At 54.3% G+C, this 21437-nt stretch overlaps 3 protein-coding genes across 5 annotated transcripts; 1 reads left to right on the top strand and 2 right to left on the bottom strand.

Moving 5' to 3' along the window:
* Window positions 1–296: 296 nt before the first annotated feature.
* On the top strand, window positions 297–7524 carry ZNHIT1 (zinc finger HIT-type containing 1). 3 transcript variants are annotated; one of them, XM_049787887.1, is made up of 6 exons: window positions 299–384; window positions 4499–4556; window positions 6019–6189; window positions 6855–6934; window positions 7030–7199; window positions 7389–7524. In XM_049787887.1, the coding sequence occupies exons 2-6, from the start codon at window positions 4541–4543 to the stop codon at window positions 7408–7410; spliced, it is 459 nt and encodes a 152-aa protein (XP_049643844.1). In that variant the 5' UTR covers window positions 299–384; window positions 4499–4540; the 3' UTR covers window positions 7411–7524. The 3 variants fall into 3 exon arrangements, with proteins under 3 accessions (XP_049643842.1, XP_049643844.1, XP_049643843.1); XM_049787885.1 differs by lacking the exon at window positions 4499–4556 and having other exon boundaries at window positions 297–384; XM_049787886.1 differs by lacking the exon at window positions 299–384 and having other exon boundaries at window positions 4351–4556.
* Window positions 7525–9333: 1809 nt separating this feature from the next.
* On the bottom strand, window positions 9334–13241 carry CLDN15 (claudin 15). The gene is made up of 5 exons (XM_049787879.1): window positions 12666–13241; window positions 10597–10761; window positions 9921–10002; window positions 9717–9836; window positions 9334–9636 (listed from the first exon to the last, which is right to left on the bottom strand). Exons 1-5 carry the CDS (start codon window positions 12880–12882, stop codon window positions 9516–9518), a joined length of 705 nt encoding a protein of 234 aa, XP_049643836.1. The 5' UTR covers window positions 12883–13241; the 3' UTR covers window positions 9334–9515.
* A 1211-nt stretch (window positions 13242–14452) lies between these two features.
* FIS1 (fission, mitochondrial 1) lies at window positions 14453–17725 on the bottom strand. The gene is made up of 5 exons (XM_049787888.1): window positions 17342–17725; window positions 16396–16528; window positions 15217–15293; window positions 14806–14911; window positions 14453–14713 (listed from the first exon to the last, which is right to left on the bottom strand). Exons 1-5 carry the CDS (start codon window positions 17384–17386, stop codon window positions 14616–14618), a joined length of 459 nt encoding a protein of 152 aa, XP_049643845.1. The 5' UTR covers window positions 17387–17725; the 3' UTR covers window positions 14453–14615.
* Between the last annotated feature and the right edge of the window lie 3712 nt (window positions 17726–21437).

Genomic DNA, 21437 nt, shown 5'->3' with positions numbered 1-21437 from the left:
TCTTGTTATAACTGAAACCCAACTTCAATTATGTTTGTAATCACGGTGTTTAAATAAAGAAATTATAAAAAAAATTAAAAATAAAAAGGATCCATTTTCGGTAGCTGCAACCGGGTGCTGGTGGGGATGTGAGTTCCAACACAGGATCCAGCTGCCACTAAAACCGGAAGTTGCCTTGCCCTTATTAAAAATGGCGGCGACGCGTTCTGATCTCCATGGGAACTGCCCATCAGTGGGAGGGCCTAGGGAAGCTCTGCGCACGCGCACAAGCACACGCTACCGGAAGTGAGGCTGCCCCGAGCGAATGGAGGGGCTTTAATCTGCGTGCGTGGGGAGGCTTGGTCCACAGCTGGGCTGAGGCTATGGTGGAGAAGAAAACTTCGGGTAGGTGAAGCGCTTCGGGTATAGTTTGGCCCCTTCTCCCCGATCTAAACCTGGTCGAATATATCCCCACGTATTTTATTCGTCCGAAACATTTCCTCCACGCCTCTCTCGGGTCCAGACATTCGGGGCTGTACCCTGAGTTATGCGGGCCCCAGGATTTTCATGCATAAACTAGCTCTCTGGAATTGGGGCCTAGTCGCCGGATTGCCCTTTGCATTGCAGAGTGGCGCGTGGCTCTGGCAAAGAGATGCGGTGCACGTTTGTACCAGGCGGGAGCCGCAGGGTGGAGGCGATGGGGAAGGCTTGATGCAATCGAAAACGATTGCCCCGGTTTCAAAGCCGAGTTAGAGATTCGAACTTGCAGACGCGCGGGAATTCTTTCCCGGTAGCGAGAAATGCAGGAGCAGAGGCAGGAAAGGATCCACTCAAGGAAACACTTAGAGTAAGACACCAAGACGGGGAGAGGGTGGAGGGCGTGGGGTGTCTTTGGTTGTTTGTTTGTTTCTCAACGCGGAGGGATTGAACCCAGGGTCTTACACAGGTAAGTGTGTGCGGGATAGAAACGGAAGCCTTTGATGACAAGCAGCATTTGCAAACCCTGGGAAACAGCCTTTGGTGTATAATGGAAATGTATGCTCCACTCCCCTCTCTCCAGGTTCCAGAAAAAAAAAAATTAACTCAATGGGGCCGGAGAGATAGCATGGAGGTAGGGCGTTTGCCTTGCATGCAGAAAGAAGGTGGTTCGAATTCCGGCATCCCATATAGTCCCCTGAGCGCTGCCGGATGTGACCCCCCCCCAAATTAACTCAGTAAAGGAGGAAAAGACAAAACCACCACAGACATGGGAGGAGGCACTTGGGGTGTCCAGACCTGACAACATGTTCTGTGGTTTGAGAACCCAGCCCTACCTTTACTTTTCCAGCAAGTTGGGTTAGAAGCAGATGTGTGAGAAAGCCAAGTTTACAGTTCAAGGCTTTTAGAGGCATAGTAAAAAGTTTTTGGGGGCCCGGAGAGATAGCACAGCGGCGTTTGCCTTGCAAGCAGCCGATCCAGGACCAAAGGTGGTTGGTTCGAATCCCGGTGTCCCATATGGTCCCCCGTGCCTGCCAGGAGCTATTTCTGAGCAGATAGCCAGGAGTAACCCCTGAGCCGGATGTGACCCAAAAACCAAAAAAAAAGTTTTTGGGGACCTGGGTGTGGGCATAGGCACCCCAGAAAGGCCTTTACTGTGCAGTTGAGAGGGTGGAGAGGGCAGTGGAGAACTGGGCAGGGCTGTCCTCACCAAGAGCTAAGGCTCGTTTTTATCTTTCAGGAAGTCAGTTTTGGGGTGGGAGCCATAGCACAGAGAGTAAAGCATTTGCCTTACATGAAGCAGACCCAGGTTTAATCTCCAGCACCTTATATACTATTGCCAGAACTGATTCCTGAGCACTGCCGTGTGTGGCCCCAAAATAAAAAGAGGTAGTTCTGAAGGGACAGGCTCTCCCCCACTCTGCCCTGCAGCTCTGTCCTGTGAAACTTTCTAGGACAAGGATGTTCTTAATCGGCACAGGTTCATTTGGAAACCATCAAAATGTGCGTATGATGGAGACCCTTGAGCGTCCAGTTGCTCCATCTCCCTGGCTCCATCCCCAATCACTTGCTTATTTATGAGGGTGACAGGAGGTGGGGACTTCAGGTTCCAGATGCCCAGCAGTGGTTCCTGCTTCCCAGGCAGGTGATTCTTGGGTTGTGACCACACACTCTGGTCATGGAGTCTTCTAGACTGGCTTCATGTTTTTGTTTTTGTTTTTGGGTCACACCCAGCAGCGCTCAGGGGTTACTCCTGGCTCTGTGCTCAGAAATTGCTCCTGGCAGGCTCAGGGGGCCATATGGGATGCCGGTATTCGAGCCACTGACCTTCCACATGCAAGGCAAACACCTTACCTGCATGCTATCTCTCTGGCTCTGCTTCATAATTTATTGATCTAGACTAGTGATGGCTAACCTTTTTGAGCCTGCGTGCCCAAACTGCCTCACAAAACCAAAGAATTTCCTCAGAAGTGCTAGCACGTCAATTAAACCTTAAGAACAAGATTATCGTATTTAAAAACTATGTGGCACGCACCGCATATATTAATTGTAGACCTTCCTGTATGCTAGCTACAAGGCCTTCGCGTGCCACCGCTGGCACGTGTGCCATAGGTTTGCCATTGCTGACCTAGACCATGGTTTTTTGGCTTATTTCTCTTTTGTCATTTATTCTTTTCCTTGACATTGACATGGGCTTAGAACAACCTGCATTTCATTTGATCTAGTCACTACTTGTGGCTCACAGTAGCTACTTCATTGTAGATCAGGAATGGAAGTTAGCAAATCAGTTAGGGGACCTAGAGCGATATCACAGCAGGGAGGGTGTTTGCCTTAGTATATGACCTACCCGGGTCAATCCTCAGCATCCCATATAGTCCCTCGTGCACAGCCAGGAGTAATCCCTGAGCACTGCCAGGTAAGGTTAAAAATAAAAATCAAGTTAGAGAACTTTTGACTCGTCTAGGTTAGAAGAGATGAGATGAGAGGACATTGCTCAATAAGTTCACAGTGTCTGCGAGGTCATCAGTCCCCATCAGTCTCCACTGAGCCCCATCCCCTCCTGTCAAGACTTGGGACCAGGGCCAGAGAGATAGCATGGAGGTAAGGTATTTGCCTTGCATGCAAAAGGTCAGTGGTTCGAATCCCGGCATCCCATATGGTACCCTGAGCCTGCCAGGAGTGATTTCTTTTTTTGATTTGTTTTGTTTTTGGGCCACACCTGGCGGTGCTCAGGGGTTACTCCTGGCTGTCTGCTCAGAAATAACTCCTGGCAGGCACCGGGGACCATATGGGACACCGGGATTTGAAACAACCAGCTTTGGTCCTGGATCGGCTGCTTGCAAGGCAAACGCCACTGTGCTATCTCTCCCGGCCCAGGAGTGATTTCTGAGCATAGAGCCAGGAGTAACCCTTGAGCACTGGTGGGTGTGACCTAAAAACCAAAAAAAAAAAAAAAAAAAACCTGGGGCCGGAGAGATAGCATGGAGGTATGGCATTTGCCTTACATGCAGAAGGTCCGTGGTTCGAATCCTGGCATCCTATATGGTCCCCCGAGCAACCAGGATCGACTTCTGAGCGTAGAGCCAGTAGTAACCCCTGAGCGCTGCTGGTTGTGACCCAAAAACCAAAAAATAAAAAAAAAGATGCCCAGGTCCTCCTGAAGACACCCCCCCCCCCATCTCCTTCAGTCAGATACCAAGGTTGGGGCCAGAGCCATAGTATAGCAGGATAGCAGGTTGGGCACTTGCACAAGGCAGATGACCCAGGTTCAATCCTCGGCATCCTATCTAGTCTCCTGGACACCGCCAGGCGTGATCCCTGAGCTCAGAGGCAGGGATAAGTTCTGAGCAGTACCAGGTGTGGCTCAGAAACAAAAACCAAAACAAACTCCCTAGGCTGATTTCCTTTAGCTACTTAAATTAGGTACTTTTATTGGGGGGGAAAGTGATGGCCACACTCAGTGGTGTTCCGGGAGTACTCCATACTCAGTGCTGGGAATCAAATCTGGAGTAGCAGGTTTTTCCCATGGGCCATTTTGCTCATCTCTCTCCTCAAGCATTCTGTGGGGTGCCTTAGCTCACTTGAATCCCCTGCACCTTCTTCTGACAGCAGTTTTCGGCATTGCTGTAAGTCAGGAGACAGCCTAGCACGTGGAAGAGAGGTGCCAGAGGACAGCAGTCCAGAGCAGGCACTTTCGTTGTGAACTCTGACCTCTGAACTTAAGTAAACGTGGCTGATAACGATGCTATCTCATGGATGGAGGCAAGAGTTAAAAGATTCTGATCAGTCCAAGCAATAGTCCAGCAGAGAGAGCATTTGTCTTGCACAAAGCCAACCTGGGTTTGGCCCCCAGTATCCCATAGAGTCCCCCAGCCCACCAGGAGAGATCCTAGAGTGCAGTCAGGAGAAACCCTTGAGCATTGCTGAGTGTGGCCCAAAACAACAAAAGATTCTGATTACTGGGACCAGAGTGATAAGTACAGTGCGTAAGGCCTGCCTTACATGTGGCTGACTGGGGTTCAATCCCATATGGTTCCCTAAGCCTGCCTGGAGTGATTCCTGAGCACAGAGCCAAGAGTAAGCCATGAGCACCGTCAAAGGTGAGACAAGAAAAGAAAAAGAGGGGCCGGAGACATAGCCTGGAGGTAGGGTGTTTGCCTTGCATGCAGAAGGACGGTGGTTTGAATCCTGGCATCCCATATGGTTCCCCCAAGCCTACCAGGAGCGATTTCTTTTTTTTTTTTTTTACAGGAGCGATTTCTGAGCGTAGAGCCAGGAATAACCCCTGAGCACTGCTGGGTGTGACTCAAAAACAAAACAAAAGAAAAAGAAAGAATCATGCAGAGAACATGCTCAGAGATTTCCAGTCACTGGTACCAGTGCTGGTTTGATGGTTTCAGACACTAAGAAATACTTATTTTGGAACCTGAGTGATAGCATAGCAGTGAGGGCATTTGCATTGCATATGGCCAACTTGGGTTCAATTCCTGGTATCCCGTGTAGTCTTCCAAGCCTGCTGGGAATGGTTTCTGTGTGCAGAACCAGGAGAGACTCGTGAGACCCCTTATTACACTAGGTGTACCCACCTAAAAAACAAAAAAGATATTCGTAGAAGGCATTTTATGGGGATATTAAGTCAATATGGCAGGACAGGAGGAGCAGCTCTGTGGGCTGGGCACAGGCTTTGCATGTAAGGATCCCGGATCCCATCCCTGGCACTGGCACTGGCCTGGTCTGATCTTTTGAGCACTAAGCCAGGAGTGCTCCTTGAACACCTATGAGATACTCAGAAATCTAAAGGGGAAAAAATAAGAAATATAATATCAGAGAACTTAAGAATAAGTCCTGGGCCAAGAATTGGTTATCTGCAGAACGGGGTCCTTCCATTGACTTAGGAGGCAGCAGGAGATGGTCCAATTCAGGGAATGGTCCAGTGCCGGGGGTGGTGGAGGTAACTGAGGTAGCTACTGTGGTGGAGGGTGCTGAGGTAGCTATTGTCCACCAGAGGGAGTTGGTCAGCAGAGCCACCACCACCGCAGGCATTGGGGTCTGGGCCTGGCCACCTTTTTCTCTCAACCCTCCTTGGTTAGTTGCTGCCTGGGGTGTAGGCAAAGGTGAGGAAGTGAAGTTGAGTAGATGTGGAGAGACTGAAAGAGTCCCGTGGAAGGAGGCGGGGGCTTTGGAGGACTGGCGGGAACCCTCAGGGCAGGCTGAAAGGGTGGGGGACCTGCCGTGTGGGGGTCCGTGTTGTGAGGGGGAGTGTGTCCGGTATGCACGGACACCCCAGGGAGACCGGGTACAGCCTACCCATCTGGGTGCTCTTCAGGTGGCACAGCCTCCTGAATGCTGCTCATTGGGAGGTCTGAGTTTGAGGTACAGTAAAGTCTCAAGGCCCAAAGAGGGAGTTTTTGCAGGAGAAAATACAGGGCCCAAGGCATGGGGACTTAGACAAGGTCAGAGATCGGGGAGCCCTGCCCTTTTCTACTGCCTTTGGCCACTCATTTGCCCAGAGCCTTGGGTAGCTCATCCCTGACACCCCTATTCCGGTCCGGTCCTGGCTAGTTCGCTCCCAGGACCCTGGGCAGCGGCGGGTGCTGGACCGCGCAGCCCGGCAGCGCCGCATCAACCGGCAGCTCGAAGCCTTGGAAAACGACAACTTTCAGGATGACCCGCATGCCGGCTTCCCACAGCTTGGCAAGAGGCTGCCACAGTTCGACGACGATGCGGACACAGGTGAGGCGGGGACCGGGACATGGCCGTTAAGTACCCCAGCACCTCCAGCCATGGGCTCCTGCACTGGTGCCACACACCCAGCACCCCACTCCATGCCTCCCCAGCTGCAGCGCTGCAAAAATCTCTATTGCGAGTCAGCCCTTGATGGGGCTGGACAATGGTGGGATGGAGGATGAGGTCTTTCTCCTCCAGCTCGGACCATGCCATCTACCACCCTGTTCAGCTGGAGGTTCTGAAGTGATAGCGGCGAGTAGAAAACTCACAGGCAGTTAGGCTTCAGGAGATATCAGCTTTATTCAGTGGATATGGCTGAAGCAAAAAGCCCCAGCATCAGCCCCAGAAAAGGCCCCTGCCTTCCACAGACCCTTGCTTTTATACACAAAAATCAGATACCACCCAAGGGTGGGGCAGAATGCCAAGTAAAAAATAATCCAATATACTGTGACCAGGTCACACCCTAGGGTAGGGCACAATTATTGATTAGGGTAGGATCAGCAACCCAACAAGCTCCACCAGGGCTGGCTGGCATCCAGCCTTGGAATTGGGGTGCACAGGGGTTGAAGGAAGGAGATGGGGAGGTGATATCTGGGGAGGCCTAAAGTCGGGAGTAGGTGGGTATGAGGGTGAGAAAAGCGGTAACCAACACCCCCAACTCCAACTACTAGGAAAGAAAAAGAAGAAAACTCGAGGGGACCATTTCAAGCTGCGGTTTCGCAAAAATTTCCAGGCATTGCTGGAGGAGCAGGTGAGGGGATCATAAGGCATCTGCAGTCTGGCGAGCTCCCTGGGGCTGAGGGGATATGGGGGCCAATGGGGGTATCTGGCTTCTGATCACTGCAGAACCTGAGCGTGGCCGAGGGCCCCAACTACTTGACCGCCTGCGCTGGCCCCCCTGCCCGACCCCAGCGCCCCTTCTGTGCCGTCTGCGGCTTCCCCTCGCCCTACACGTGCGTCAGCTGTGGCGCCCGCTACTGCACTGTGCGCTGCCTGGGCACCCACCAGGAAACACGGTGAGTGGCACCCTGGTCTTACATACTCTGTACCCACACCTCCAAGCCCCCTGCACAACCCAAATCCCCCCCAGGTTCCCTACATAGTGTGTACCCCTGGGCCTCCACACAACCCATACCCCGTGGGTCCCCTGCACAATGTGTAACCCCCAGCCTTCCCTCTGTGCCTTATCCCGATTCCACCTGCAGGTGCCTCAAGTGGACCGTGTGACCCCCAGTGATGGCCCCAAAAGGTCAGGCTCCTCAGGACCCAGAGAACAACTGCCCCCCTCAGCCTGTGGGAACCTGCATGTGCACTTGTAATAATAAAAGTTTTGTCATGGAAGGAACTGATGGTCATGTGTCTGAGTCAGGGGTCACTGCTTCCACCCTGTCCTAGGGTTGGGTGCCTCCATTCTGCTAGCTTCTGGGTATGTCTTCCTGTTCTGAATTTAAGGCCTTTCTTGCTGCTGCTTCAATTCCTGAGACTAACAGCTTTCCTGTTGCCACAGTGGGGGACTAGGGTGGGCATGTCTTTGGGCTTCTCGTATCCCCACCCTGGAGCAAGTACTGTTGTCCCCAGTGCCACCTGCTGGGCATAGAAGGGGAATTTTCTATGTCAATCCAGAAATTTCCATGGAGGGTGGAGGACACTGATTGTCCAATGACTCCTGCTTCTCTTCTAGGGCCTCTTCCCGCTCCTTCTGGGAGCTTTCACTGACCCAGAGTCTGGATTTTTTTTTTTTTTTTTTTTTTTTTTTTTTTTGCTTTTTGCTTTTTGGGCCACATCCAGTGATGCTCAGGGGTTACTCCTGGCTATGCACCAGAAATCGCTCCTGATTTGGGACCATATGGGATGCCAGGGAATCGAACCGCGGTCTGTCCAAGGTTAGTGCATGCAAGGCAATCACCCTATCACTTGCTCCACCACTCCAGCCCCCAAGAGTCAGGATATTAATGAGAGCAGCAAATTCAGAGATAGAACCCTTTGCATGCCCTTTTCCCCACTGGGGTACATACCATCCCATCCACGCAAACATCAAGTCTTTTTTTTTTTTTTTTTTGCTTTTGGGCCACACCCAGGGTGCTCAGGGGTTGCTTCTTGCTTAACACTCAGAAATCATTCCTGGCAGGCTCGGGACTGTGTGATATGCCAGGGATTAAACCCAAGTCAGCCAGTCAAGTCAGCAAATGCCCTACCCATTGTGCTATCACTCCTGTCCCATATCAAGTCTTATTGAGGAAATGCTAGAGCTTTCTGCTCAGTCCTGCCTCGGACAGGGCTAGGGACGGGCACAGCTCTTCCTGAGCGGAGCTGTATTTGAAGCCCCAAGGGGGCATCTTTGTACTCTACTCCTGAGTCTGGGCAGAAACAAGCCAGTTTGGTCCCAAAAGGCTCCTGCCCCAAAGGCCTCCCCTGGGCCAGGCCTCCCAGCCCTTAGAGATGAGCCAGCTGTGCCCTTGGGACCAGGCTCTGCGCAATAGCGTCTCCACCCCCGGAATCCCCGACCTTCAGATCCCAGACGCCATAAACTGGCCCAGCAGTGTGACCCAACCAGACGGCACGTCTCACAGGGCTGTAATGCCCAGCGCAGGCTGACGCCTCACAGGCTCTGCCCTGGTACCTCACTCTCGCTGAGTCTCAGGCACTCTGGTGGGCTTGGCAACTTCCTGGCTTCTCAGGGTTCCAAACCAGGGCTCCTAACCCAGTTTCCCACAGTGGCCCCTTCTGGCGTTGCTCCCTGCTGCACACGCCCTCCTCAGCCCCCCTGAGTTAGTCTCAGGCTGTGGCTTCTTTGGAATGTCTAGAGCATTGTGGGGGGATCCGTGGCCACGTAGAGAAGGGGCGACCTGGCAGCTGCCACAGGGTGCTGGGATTGCGGGGCCGTTTCCTCGTCTTCGTAACTGTCGCTAGGGCACTGAGCACCCCACAGACAGCTTCAGCCCCATATTCTCTCACTTGGTGACTGCAGGTAATGGGGAGCAGATGGGGGACCCCAGTCACTCCCTTACTTGGCCTCAAAGCAAGTTCACACCTTGCACCCCTGAACAGTTCACAATAATGTTTATTTGTTTGTAAATTACAAAGACTTCTAACAGACATTCTCAGCATGCGATCCTAAAACCCAGACTCAGAGGAGCTGCCTGGGCCATGTCCTGGGATGGCACTTTCTGGGCCCCACAAGGATGCCCAAGGCTGGCAAAGGAGGTGGGGCCTGGGCGTGGTTTCTGAACATGGGGCAGAGCCTAGCTGGCCTTTGAGGCTATGATTGGCGGCTTGTTCTGAGATCCTGTGATTCCTCTTGGCCCAGGCATTGGGTGCACAGGCCAGCCCCGCTACACATAAGCATTTTTCCCGTATTTCCCAAAGCTGCTATCCACTTCGTCATCAGAGGCCCGCAGGCGGGTGGCGATGCTGGTGGCGGGTTTGGTGGGGGTCTTGTAAGGAAGCCAAGTCCTGTGAGGCCAAGGAGAGTGGGTTAGCTCTGGGTGCGTGCCCCCCCCCCAAAGTCCTCCCAGCTACCTGAACCAGCTCACCTGGCGGGAGTCGTCTCAGCTTCTGGAGGGCAGCAACAGTTGACCCCGAGACAGAGGCCACCCAGGATGGACAGCAGCGAGGCGCTCCAGCCCAGGTAGAGGGCCGTACCCAGCTCGTATCTGCAGACACGGGAGGCCAGGCTAGAGTTAGTCTGGCGCCCCTCCCCCCCCATATCTTCCCAGAAGGCATGTCCCCACACTCACTTGGTTCCAGGATACAGGGGATCAAAGAACTCCCGGGTGATGTTGAAGGCATACCAAGAGATGGCTACCATCCCGCAGAAACCTGGTGCGACAAGAAGGGTCCCTCTAGCCCCTTCGTGGCTCCTCTTTTTTTGTTTGTTTTTATTTTGTTTTGGGGCCACACTTGGTGATGCTCAGGGGTTACTCCTGGCTATGTGCTCAGAAATCGCTCCTGGCTTAGGGGACCATATGGGACACCGGGGGATTGAATCTTGGTCCATATTAGGCTAGCATGTGCTTATGCCACCACTCTGGCCCCATCGAGGTCCCTCTTGATTCAGTACCCCCTGCTCCTGCCCCACGGGCCACATCTGCCTGCACCCCAATCTGACTGCTTGGCCCCCACCCTCCTACCACTGGCCACAACAGGGTGAGTTGCTGCAGAAAAGCCTTAAGAGGTGAAAGAGGGTGAGGTGCTCTGTTTAGGGCACCTCACTTAGTCCTCACTACCAGGCTGTAAGATCTGGAACAGACTCCCACACCCTCCCTCAGACACCTGTGCCTGGCTCCGAAATGCGAATGCCACCCAGGAAACATGCGCCATGAGGGAGTGTGGGTCAGGCTGGGGAGGGCTAGAGAGAAGAGCTGAGCAGGGAAGTTAAGGGGGGCCAAGAAGAAAGGGCACTCTGTCCATTACCAGCCAGGATATGGAAAGCTCCAGCGGTAGCGGCCAGCTTGGCCTTCCGGGACAGCACTATGCTCCCCACGTTGGTGCAGCGCAGCCCTAGCACACCGAGTAGGAGGCCCAGGAAGCCCAGGAGGATGGCAGTGATCATGAGTGCCCGGCTGGCCTGCAGGTATCCTGTGGGGGGGAGAAGGGGCATAGCCATGGGTCCCCCAGCAGCTATCAATCCTCCCCTCAGGAGTCCTGCCAGCTTGTGAGGTTCCTTCCTCACTCCTTCACCGACCCCTCTGCTAAGGGACACTCCCTGAACCAGAGGTCTTTGTTCTAGGGGACCGTACTCCCTTATAGGCCGTCAACCCTCTGGGTGCTAGTCCCATGGAGAGGCGCTGTTGAAGACCCATGATGACACCCTGCAGGAAACACCTGTCCCCCCAGCACCGTAGTGTCCCAGTGCCTGCCATCCTCTATCATCCTGTCCATCCTTTCATCTGTCATCTCAGGTCCTCTCCCATCTAGCCCCTTCCCCAGGTTCTCCTTGCACCCTCCCAGCTCCCAGCAGGGGGCAGCCATGGACTGTGGTCGCCACCCAGCACTCGGATCCACAGCAGGTGAGATGGGGGGGGGGGGGGGTTTCCTAACTTTCAGGCTTTCTGCTCCAGAATCGGGGGAAGTGGCTGCAGTCCCCTTTCGGCTCCCCTTCCCCCTTCTCTGTCTGATACCACTGAGGACCTTGCACCCCTTCCCAGGGTGGGGCAGTGCCCTTGCTACTGAAAGGGAAAGCCTGGGGCCCTGCCAGCGAGGTGGGAAGAGGACGGAATAGGGGGGTAGGGAGGAGGGACAAAGTTCTCAGGGAGCACTTCTCACTCCTGATCACGCCTTCTGGAGGCCCCGCCCCACCCGCCCCTGTCACGCCCATTCCCTGTCCCTGTTCTGGAGACCAGCTCTGGGCACAGCTGGAGGACACAATCAAGACCCCTCCAGGACCAGGGCGAGGCTCCTGCCCACCGAGCTTAGCCCGGCACCACTGCCAGTCACCAACGACCTCAAAGCACCAGCACCAAAGCTGAATGCTGTGCATGGGGCTGTGATCCAAGCAGTGGGGTGGAGTGGGGGCACCCTTGGTTCCCAAGGCCCTGGGCTACCCTCCCTGCATGAGTGTGGCATGTTCTCTAGGATCCCACCCGGGCTGGACAGGCCGGAGATGTGGGGAGGGCGGGGAGCGTCTTCTGAGCTACTGCCTCCACACCCCTTCTGACCACTTGTCTGGCTGCTGGATTGGAGGAGTGCCTCAGGTTTTGGGGAAATCAGAGGCACAAAACACCCCCTTAACATACCTTCTGTAAACACACACCTGCATGCGCCCCACGCTGTGCACACCTCCACCCCCTACCCCTGCACACACACCTCATGTCACTTAACTGTCCAGAGCATCTTCCCCTTAGCCCATCTCAAGGTCTTTCATATATATGTAAGTGCTCCCCAGCAGAGCCCCATCCACCCCACTGGGGCCTAAGGCATCTTGACAGCATGGAGGGAAAGCCCCAGTTCCTCCCGACTCCCTAGAGGGGCAGGTGAGCCACACTTGTAGCGTTTCTGGCCACTGTGAGGATGGAGAGTAGAGTTCCAACCACTTTGTTTTATCCAGAGTCACAACTCCAGAATCCTAAAACCTTCAGCAAACCCCAAAATGCCCTAGCCTGGCTGAAGGCAGATGACACAGACACGATGGGTTCCCCTAAAACCATTCGGCTCTCCCAAGTCTCAAGAACTCAACACCATGGCTCTCCACCCCTCTACTGGAACTACCCTTCCAATCCCAAAACTAAAGCACTAAAAGTGGAGGATGTGTGTATGGAAAGACAAACTGCCTGGCATCAGGCAGGGCCCGCCCAGAAACCCCAATCTACCCGGTGGGACCCCAAGTTTACCACACAGTCTCCTGAAGCAGGCCCAGTGCTGAACAGCAGGCATGGGAACCAATAGAGTCTGGCAGCCTTGTGGACCGAGGGGCAGAGGGCGGGGTGGCCACATGCATGTGAGGGGGCCCTTACCCACCCCTGGAGTTTCCCAAACCCCAGTACCAGACAGTGCAAGCATAGACGGGAACTCGCGGCAGTTGTACACGCCCAGGGAGTCGGTAGCACAGCTGTACCAGAGGTTCTCGAAGATGGTGTTGGTGGTGATGACGTTGCCGTGGATGGTGGACACACGCCACTGGCTGTGTGGCAGTGTCACCCCCAGCATCAGCAGCCCCAGTGCGCCCAGGAAGTAGCCCAGGGTCTCTACTGCCATCGACATGGTGGCAAGCAGTCCCCAATGGGCACCTGGGCTCCACTGAGGCTCCGGCTCCGGCCCGCACTGGGCGGTGCGAGGAAGGAGCCCGGAGCGCGCAGCTGCTGGCCGGGAGATGGAGGGAATAAACGGACCGGCCAAGAGTCCACCTCCTCCCCCGGCCGCCCTCTCCACTGCCCGGAGCTCCCCGCCCCAAGAGGGTGGTGGGCAGGACTTACTCGGGTGTGACTAACGGATGCAGCCAGGAGGGGGCCCCCATGGGAGGCACTGAGAGCAGAGGGAAACTTCTATCTCTAACTCTGACTCAGCTTACATCAGGTCCTGTGAACAGAGTTGGGGGGACCCGGGCTACCTGCACTAGGGAAGGTTTGGAGGTGCCCGAGTAGTGAGAGTGTTCAAGAAACCTAGAGCCCCAGACCTTCTGGCATTTTGGGTCTCCAAAGAAAGGTGCAGAGGGGAACCCCACAGCTCTAGGGTCCAACCAGCAGGAAGATGAGGGAGCCGTGGGATTCTTCCTGCCTCAAACCTGGACATTCCAGCAGCACCAGCCTGCGGGTACAGGACACAGAGTCTGGCCTGGATGCTCATTTGCCTAGTCTTCTAAATTGGGGGATCAGAGTTCAGGATGTGCCAAGACTTGGGAAAGGCCAACTGGTTCTTCCCTCTGATGTCCCAGACCCTGAGCCCAAAGGTCCCTTTGGTGGGGTGACCTCTGAATCCCAGCATGGTCCAAAGACTGGCGGGACAAGATCCTGTGGGAATCTCCCTCACTGGGATTTATCTCTTGTGTCACTCTTCTATTAATGATGGATTAGGAGCTCTAGGGACCCACCCCGAGGCTGGGCTAAACCCGTCATGCTGGAGCACAGGGGTGCAGTGTGGGGGCCCTCACCTCCCCTGATGCCCCCCAGCCTGTGCCTAGGCTGTGTCATGTCTGAGACACTGGTCTGCCCCTGGGCAGCTTTACAGATGCCCTTTCTCCCACTGCTCCCCCATCCGTGCTCCCCTTTGCCTGCACACCACCCCGCCCCCAGCTGTGGAACGCATGGTATGTGGGCGCCCATGGCCTGTGCAGAGCCTGGCACGGCTGGGTGGGGGCCACATGCATCCAAGGTGTCCTGGCTGCCTTGCCTCTCCCACCCCTACCCTACCAGACCTCCCCCTGCTGTAGGGCCCCTCCCAAGGAGGGCAGGGGAGGAGGAAGGCAAAGACGCAGGAAGACAAAGGGAGGGAAGGGCGGGGGTTCTGGAGGAAGCCAAGTGGGGGCCCCCGGGTGTGGAAAACTCCACGTGCTGAGCAACAGCTGAGTGGGTCAGAGGAGACAGACAAATGGTCGCGGGGCCCTTCCCACCTCCGGCCGCCAACTCCCCGCAGCCTGCCGTGTGGCCCCACAGATGATCCACTGCAGCTGGGGACCGTGGAGGAAGGAAAGGTGGGGGTATGGGCAGCTGTGTGGACAAAGGGGAGCCCCACAAGTCTGCAGGGCAGGGAGCAGAACACCTGGGGCAGGACAGTGGAGACAGCACTATTCGGACCTGCTGCCACACAGACAGATACATACACACACACACAGAAATGCCACTAATCCAGAGCCAGTTTATTTACACTCATCCCCAAGTACAAGGTTTGAGGCCTCGGGGCAGGGCTGAAGACTGGAGAGGGAAGTGTCGAGGGCCGTAGGGAAGGGGGCGGCATGGATAGACCCTGCAGGTGCCCGTGGCAGAGGTAAGGTGCGTCCTTCAGGACTTGGACTTGGAAACGGCGAGGCCGATGAGCCCTGCCAGGCCTGCCACGCCCAGGGCCATGCCTCCCACGATGGCCATGCCCACCAGCCCATCTGTGGAAGAAGGGGCAGTCCTGTGTAAAGCCAAGGAAGAATGGGAGGGGTGAGGGGCACAGAGGCAGGGGTGTGAGGAGAAGGGGGTTCACCTTTCTTCATGGCCTTGTCAATGAGGCGCTCCAGTTCCTTGGCCTGGTTGTTCTGGGGCTCGGTCTGCAGCAGCCCGCGCACGTACTTCAGGGCCCTCTCATACTCCTAGTGGGGATCCACATGCACCCCTGAAGCCCTGAGCCACAAGGCGCCTCCCCCATCCCTCCGCCCCACCCAGCGGAGTAGAGTCCACAAACAGCCCCGCTGCGTGGGGGTGATAAGCCGGGGGAGATAACAGCCCACAGCCCAATGATGTCACTTACTCCCCACACCCTCAGCAGCCTGCTTGGCTAGCCTTTCACCACACAGCCCTGGCTCAGCTGCACCCGTCCCCACATTGCCCTCTTCAGCCCTTCTACAAACCTGGAGAGCACATGAACTGCGGGGTGCTGTCCCCATCTCTGCCTCACCTTGAGCCGGTAGTTGCCCACGGCCAGGTAGAAGACATAATCCCTCTGCTCCTCTTTGCTCCCCTTGGGCAACAGCTCTGGGGGGGTGGGGGGAAGAGATGGATATCAGAAAAGAGAGTGAAAATAGAATCTCCTTTCTCCTAGTTTCTAACCCACACCCCCACCTCACACCCCCTGCTCTGGGGAACCATGGACATCAGCTACCCCATTTTCTGATGGTCAAGTCGGGTTGAGCCAAGTGAACTGAAAGGGGACCCCAAATCCTGCCTCATCCACTCATCTGCTGTGTACCCTAGAGTCGTTAACAGCCACATCGATGATGAAACCTCCATGTAACCTGTCTTGGGAAAAGGGGGACAAACACAGAGTGACCCCACCTGACTCCAGCTTAACTCAAAGTTCCCACAGCGTATGTGTTTGGTTGGGCTCCTCTGTATGAGGATCTGTGGCTAAGTAGTTTTGCAGGTGTCTAGAAATTTCCCCCAGTGTTTGTGTCTGTCCTCCCCTGGGCTGGCGGCACTGGGCAATCGCTTCTGCAGCTGCGCCCCTGGAGCCGTCAGAGGCAAACAGGGGGAGCATTTGCGCACATGCGATCTCCCTTTTCCTAGATTTCCTCGAAGCGAGGAGGGAGGCGTCTCTCCTCTGTCAGACTCTCCAAGAGACCGAGTCTGGGGAATAGGTGAGGCCCAGCCATGAGAATGGCAAAAGGGGAACCTCCCCAAAACTAACAAGAGTCAGAATTCTACAGCTAGGAGTCGTCCACAAGATGCTGGGTTGCCACTAACAAAGGCACCACGATTTGGGGGGCTGCCTTCTGATATTGCAGCCAACCCCATCCCCACAAAAGCCATCCAAAGCTGATGAGTAGGCAACATGTGAGAGTCCAGGGGCAAAAGGCCAGTCTGGAAAGTGGGGACTCGGGTTCTATCAAGGCCATTAGGTCCCCAGCAACATGATCTCAGGACAGACCTCTCTCCTAGTGGGCCCACCAGACCATCTATGTCCCTTGGGACTGCCGGCTCAACCTTGGGCCCAAACTGTGAAGATGAGGCAGGCTGCTAGTTAGAGCCTTTTGTGCTGTGTTGTGTTGTGTTGTGTTGTTGACAGGAAAACACGTCTGCGCAGCCAAAGGCGGCATGGGGAGTTGGGGAGACAGGCAGCGGAGCCCCCGCGCCTCACCCTCCAGCAGACAGATGCCTTTCCGGATATCCTCGTTGTACTTGCTCCGCACCAGGCACCAGGCGTACTCGAACTGCGTGCTCTTGGATACCGTGCCCGCGGCCTGCTCCGACTGGAACTTCTTTTCGAACTTCTGCCGTGGGGAAGGGGGTGCGAGGTTTTGAGGGGATAGGATGCTCCATTCCCAGGTGGCCCTCTTTCCCTCAAGGGTCTCAATCTCTGGACCCTCACCCTATTGCCCAAAGCATGGCTCGTTCCATCACAAGGACCGAGGCATTCTGCACTTAGGGAGGGGGGGCTCTCACCAGGGGCAGGCATCCCCCCTCCCCACGCAGTCCTCCTCCCCCTAGTGGCCCCGGGCGGAGATGCCACCTGGTGGCGGCTCCAGGCACGGCTCCCGGAGCAGCTGACCAGGGCAGAACAGTAAACAGGCTGTCAGAGCCGCTGGGCACCAGCCTCCGCGCTGCCCCACCCCACGCGCCTGGACCTCGCCTTCCTTGCAAAACGGGCATAAAAATAGCGCCCACTTTCTAGGGCGCTCCCTGCTCCCATGGCGATGGGGCCGGGCAGGCACTTAGAGCCCAGGAAATTGAGGGTGTGCGCAGCATTCCCCATTCCTGCAGGAGCGCTCACGGACAGACGTCTGCGCCCGCCTCCGGGCAATCGTTTCCCACCCGCACCAGTTGGGAACCCGTCAAATTTCCAGGCCAGCCTCTTGCCTCGGGAAGTCAGTGACGCGATGCCACAAGAAACTACAACTCCCATCAGCCAGTGCGGCAGAGGGGCGCCTCGCGCAGTAGCCGGGCGCAGCGGAGGCTGCTGGGAGTCGTAGTTCGGTGTCCCTACCAGGGCTGATGCTGGGAAGTATTGGGCCCCTTCCCCGACTTTCCTCACAGTCCACCCGTCCGAGCCTTCCTTTTTCCCCTCCCTCCAGACATGGCCTCACCAGCAGGTCGTCCACAGACACCAGCTCGTTCAGCACGGCCTCCATGGCCGCCACCCCGCAATCCTCACTCCTCAGACCCTACTGTGGCCCTGTCTCCATAGCTCACTGGCAGGGGCGGACAGCCACTTCCGGCGCCCGGCGGAAGCAGGCCCCTCCCCGCGTAGAGCCAATCGCCTTAGGGAGCGGTTGCTAAGCCCGCCTCCACCGAGGGTCTAGCCCCGCCTCTTCCTCCCCAAAGCTGACGGCAGGTCGGCGCGCGCATGCGCAGACGGCACTCACCGGCGCCTAACCCCGCAGTTCCTCCAGCAGCCACCCTGTCTGCGTCCCTACACCTGAACAAAGTTTGAGCCTGTTTTGGTGTTTAGTCTCCGGACAGGAAATGGAGAACGGGCGGGCATGGATGACAGTCTAACCCTGCACTTGTCCATTGACCATCCCTCGTCCCCACTCCCAGGGAACCTGCAACCTTCGTGACTTTTCAATACTCGCAAGAAAAGCTTGATTAGGAGGAGCAGGATTTCCAGGGTCTTGGCTAACTCTAAGCATAAGATAGGCTGGTCCTGTTAAGCACATCTAGAGGAAAAGAAATCCCGAGTAGGGGAGACGATTAAGGGGAAGGTAAAAAAAAGTTTCTGCCCCTTTCTATGCCAAGAAGGCTCGACCCTGTGGGTAAAAGTATCCTCTTAGGGTCCGCATCTGCGTGGTGATGGGGTGCAAGTAGCAGCTCCTTTTCCCCTTCACCCAGTGCTTCAGGACACATTAGGATGGAGTATCAGGAGGGCAAAGACGGTATCATGTTCAATAGATATTTCTCCAGTAAACATGAAACAGCAAAGAAGGTGGTACCAACAACAGGGAATTGCCATCCAAGAACCTTTCCAGTTCGAAAAATCCCTTGAAATTAAAATTCTAACACCCTGGGCTAGAGCGGTAATACAGCAGGTAGGGTGTTTGAGTTGCATGCAGCCGGCCTGGGTTCGATCCTGAGCATCCCATATGGTCACACGAGTACAACAGGAGTAATTCATGGGTGCAGAGCTAGGAGGAACCCCTGAGTATCGCTGCATATGACCCTAAAATAACAAAATTAATCATAATAATACAAGTTAATATCCTCCTGGTGAGTCTGGTAGGCAAGTTCTCTCTTTGCATGATGAAAGTCCAGTTTGGGGAACTGGGTCCCTGAGGACCTACCTTTACTCTGACCAGATCTGACTCCTGATCAAGGAGAACAACCTCACCACTTGGCAAAGATACAGTGAGTCCCTGATTAACAGAGAATCTAAAAGGGCACAGAAGCTACGAAGCAGGCAGACAGCGGGTAAGACAGACAGGTCCTGGTGCAGTGGGGGTCTAAGCAGGTCCACGAGAAGGTTTCTGTGGGCCAGTCACATCTCAGTGCAGAGTGATCCATCCCCATCCTGCATTACTGCTGTGGCACTTGGCACTGGTCTGGCACATGGCAAAAGAACCTCTGGGGCTTATTTCAATATGTATCCAGGGAACAAATGAGTCTCCAGCCCCACCCGGGACTCAGGCGAATAAAGAAGTGCCCAGCATTTCCCAAAGGTTTCTCCATCATCGACTACACATGAGCCACTGTCTCTCTGCCAATGACTGCCAGCCACCTTGAGGTCCCCCTAAACATCCATTCCATACACCCAGACCCCACTGCTCTCAGCTGACACTGCGGTCCTCCAGAAACAACTCCCAAGCACCTGTATTCTTTCAAGTTTCTCACAGTGAAAAACTTGTAGCACCCCCTACCTTCACAGCCACTTCTACAGCCCTGGAACAAAATTCCACTCTGGTCTCCCTCTTCTCTCTTGGCCAGACCCTGGCCATGCAGGCCTTCTTCCTTCTCTAAACCCCTCACAAAAGTGGGGTAGTCACAGTCCCTTCCAACTTGGAATATCTTCCTTCACCACTTTGCTTCTTTGACTCACTCGTTCACTCACTGATGGTTTCATTCATTCATTCATTCATCCAGCAAAGACTGCACTGGGCATGCACACAGACTAAGGGAGTTCTACCGGATTGTCAGGCCTCTGTCCAAACCAAGTTTACATTTTAGTAGGGAATAAAAACAAATAAAGATTGTAAGAGCCGGAGTGATAGCACAGTGGTAGGGTGTTTGCCTTGCACACTGCCAATCTGGACAGACCTGAGCCCGATCCCCAGCATTCCATATGGTCCCCCGTGCCTGGCAGGAGCAATTTTTAAGCAAGAGCCAGAAGTAAGCCCTGAGCATCACTGGGTGTGGCCCCCCCCAAAAAAAATTTGTGGTATAAGGAATGAATGCAAACTACAGTGAGGGTTCATTCAAGGGCAGGCTGCATCCTAAGAATGCTGAGGGGGCAAGTCACACAAGCAAGTGGTGAAAAACATTCCAGAGGAAAAAGCAGCCCATGCAAATCATGGGGAGGAGGGGAGGGATGCAGATTGTCTGGAGTCCAGCTAGGAAGCCAGTGACTGGACTGCAGTGGGCAGAAGAGAGGATGGTGGAGAGAGGTGGCCAGGACCACCTTAGGGAGGCTTGTAAGCATAGGTGAGACATCTGGATCTAATTTCTTTTCTTTCTATTTTTTCTTGGGGGGGAGGGTATTTGGGTCACACCCAGCAGCACTCAGGGGTTACTCCTGGCTCTGTGCTCAGAAATTGGGGGACCCATATGGGATGCCGGGATTCGAACCACCATCTGTCCTCAGTAGGCTAAGTGTAAGGCAATATCACCCTACCATTGTGCTATCTCTCTGGCCCCATCATTTCTTTTCTTTTGGCTTTTGGGCCAGGAGTTACTTCTGGCTCTGCACTTAGGACTCACTCTTGGCAGTTCAGGGACTAGATGATATGACAGGATTGAACATGGGTCAGCCATGTGCAAGTCTAGCACCCGACTTACTATATTCTGCTCTGCCCACCCCCCAGATGGGGTTTTCTGTTAACTTCTAAAGTGAGCAGCACACAAAAAACTGTAAATTGAGCTCCCATATGATCCAGCTATACCACTCCTTGGCATATACCCTAGGAACACAAAAATGCAATACAAAAATCCCTTCCTGAGGGCCGGAACACACAGCCCATCTAGGACGGACCTTGGTTCAATCCCCCAGTATCCCATATGGTCCCCCAAGCCAGGAGGGATTTCTGAGTGCATAGCCAGGAGTAATCCCTAAGCATCACGGGGTATGGCCCAACCCCCCCCCCCCCAAAAAAAAAGCCCTTCCTCACACCTATATTCATTGCACCACTATTTACAACAGCCAGACTCTGGAAACAACCAAGATGCTCTTCAATAGATGAATGACTAAAGAAACTGTGGTACATATACACAATGGAATATTATGCAGTCATCAGGAGAGATGAAGTCATGAAATTTTCCTATACATGGATGGACATGGAAACTATTATGCTGAGTGAAATAAATCAGAGGGAGAGAGAGACATACACAGAACAGTCTCACTTATCTATGGGTTTTAAAGAAAATAAGAGACATTATTTTAATAATGACCAGAGATGTGGGCTGAAGGACCAGATCATGATATGAAGCTTACCTGGAGGAGGGGTGAGTGCAGTTAGAACACTAACAACGACCAAAATAATGTTAATGAGTGAGAAAAGTAGAATGCTTGTCTCAAATGCAGGCAGAGGGTGTGGGTGGAGGTGGAGGGAGATGGGGTGTATTGTGGTGGGAATGTTGCACTGGTAAAGGGGGTGTTTTTTTATGACTGAAATCCAACTACAGTCATGTTTGTAATCACAGTGTTTAAATAAAGATATTTAAAAAAAAAGAATCAAGAGACCTAAACTTTAACAATCTAAACTTAAATGGGCCTATTAGACTGGCAGGTGTTGGGGGCAGAGGGTGGTGATATAGGATACACTCTAGGATCATTGGTGGAGGGAGGTTGGCATTGGTGGTGGGAATGGCCCTGATTCACTGTATATCTGAAATTCAACTGTAAAGGACTTTGTAGATCACAATGGTTTAAATAAAATAAAATAGGGCCCGGAGAGATAGCACAGCAGCGTTTGCCTTGCAAGCAGCCGATCCAGGACCAAAGGTGGTTGGTTTGAATCCCGGTGTCCCATATGG

The sequence above is a fragment of the Suncus etruscus genome, chromosome 15, assembly GCF_024139225.1.
Source record: "Suncus etruscus isolate mSunEtr1 chromosome 15, mSunEtr1.pri.cur, whole genome shotgun sequence".
NCBI classification, from domain to species: Eukaryota; Metazoa; Chordata; class Mammalia; order Eulipotyphla; family Soricidae; genus Suncus; species Suncus etruscus.
Note: the sequence above shows the minus strand (reverse complement) of the source record. Positions and strands in the feature narration are given on the sequence as shown.

Excerpts from the sequence above, each read along its gene's own strand:
- ZNHIT1 (XM_049787885.1), top strand. The coding sequence starts at position 363 with ATGGTGGAGAAGAAAACTTCGG. Across the intron at positions 385-6,018 it reads GGTGGAGAAGAAAACTTCGG|TTCGCTCCCAGGACCCTGGG; the intron begins GTAGGTGAAGCG and ends GGTCCTGGCTAG. Across the intron at positions 7,200-7,388 it reads GGCACCCACCAGGAAACACG|GTGCCTCAAGTGGACCGTGT; the intron begins GTGAGTGGCACC and ends TTCCACCTGCAG.
- CLDN15 (XM_049787879.1), bottom strand. The coding sequence starts at position 12,882 with ATGTCGATGGCAGTAGAGACCCTGGGCTACTTCCTGGGCGCACTGGGG. Across the intron at positions 10,003-10,596 it reads AGCTTTCCATATCCTGGCTG|GTTTCTGCGGGATGGTAGCC; the intron begins GTAATGGACAGA and ends TTGTCGCACCAG. Across the intron at positions 9,837-9,920 it reads CCCCTGTATCCTGGAACCAA|ATACGAGCTGGGTACGGCCC; the intron begins GTGAGTGTGGGG and ends CCGTGTCTGCAG.
- FIS1 (XM_049787888.1), bottom strand. The coding sequence starts at position 17,386 with ATGGAGGCCGTGCTGAACGAGCTGGTGTCTGTGGACGACCTGCTG. Across the intron at positions 16,529-17,341 it reads TGTCTGTGGACGACCTGCTG|AAGTTCGAAAAGAAGTTCCA; the intron begins GTGAGGCCATGT and ends TCCCCACGGCAG. Across the intron at positions 15,294-16,395 it reads AGGCATCTGTCTGCTGGAGG|AGCTGTTGCCCAAGGGGAGC; the intron begins GTGAGGCGCGGG and ends CCACCCCCCCAG.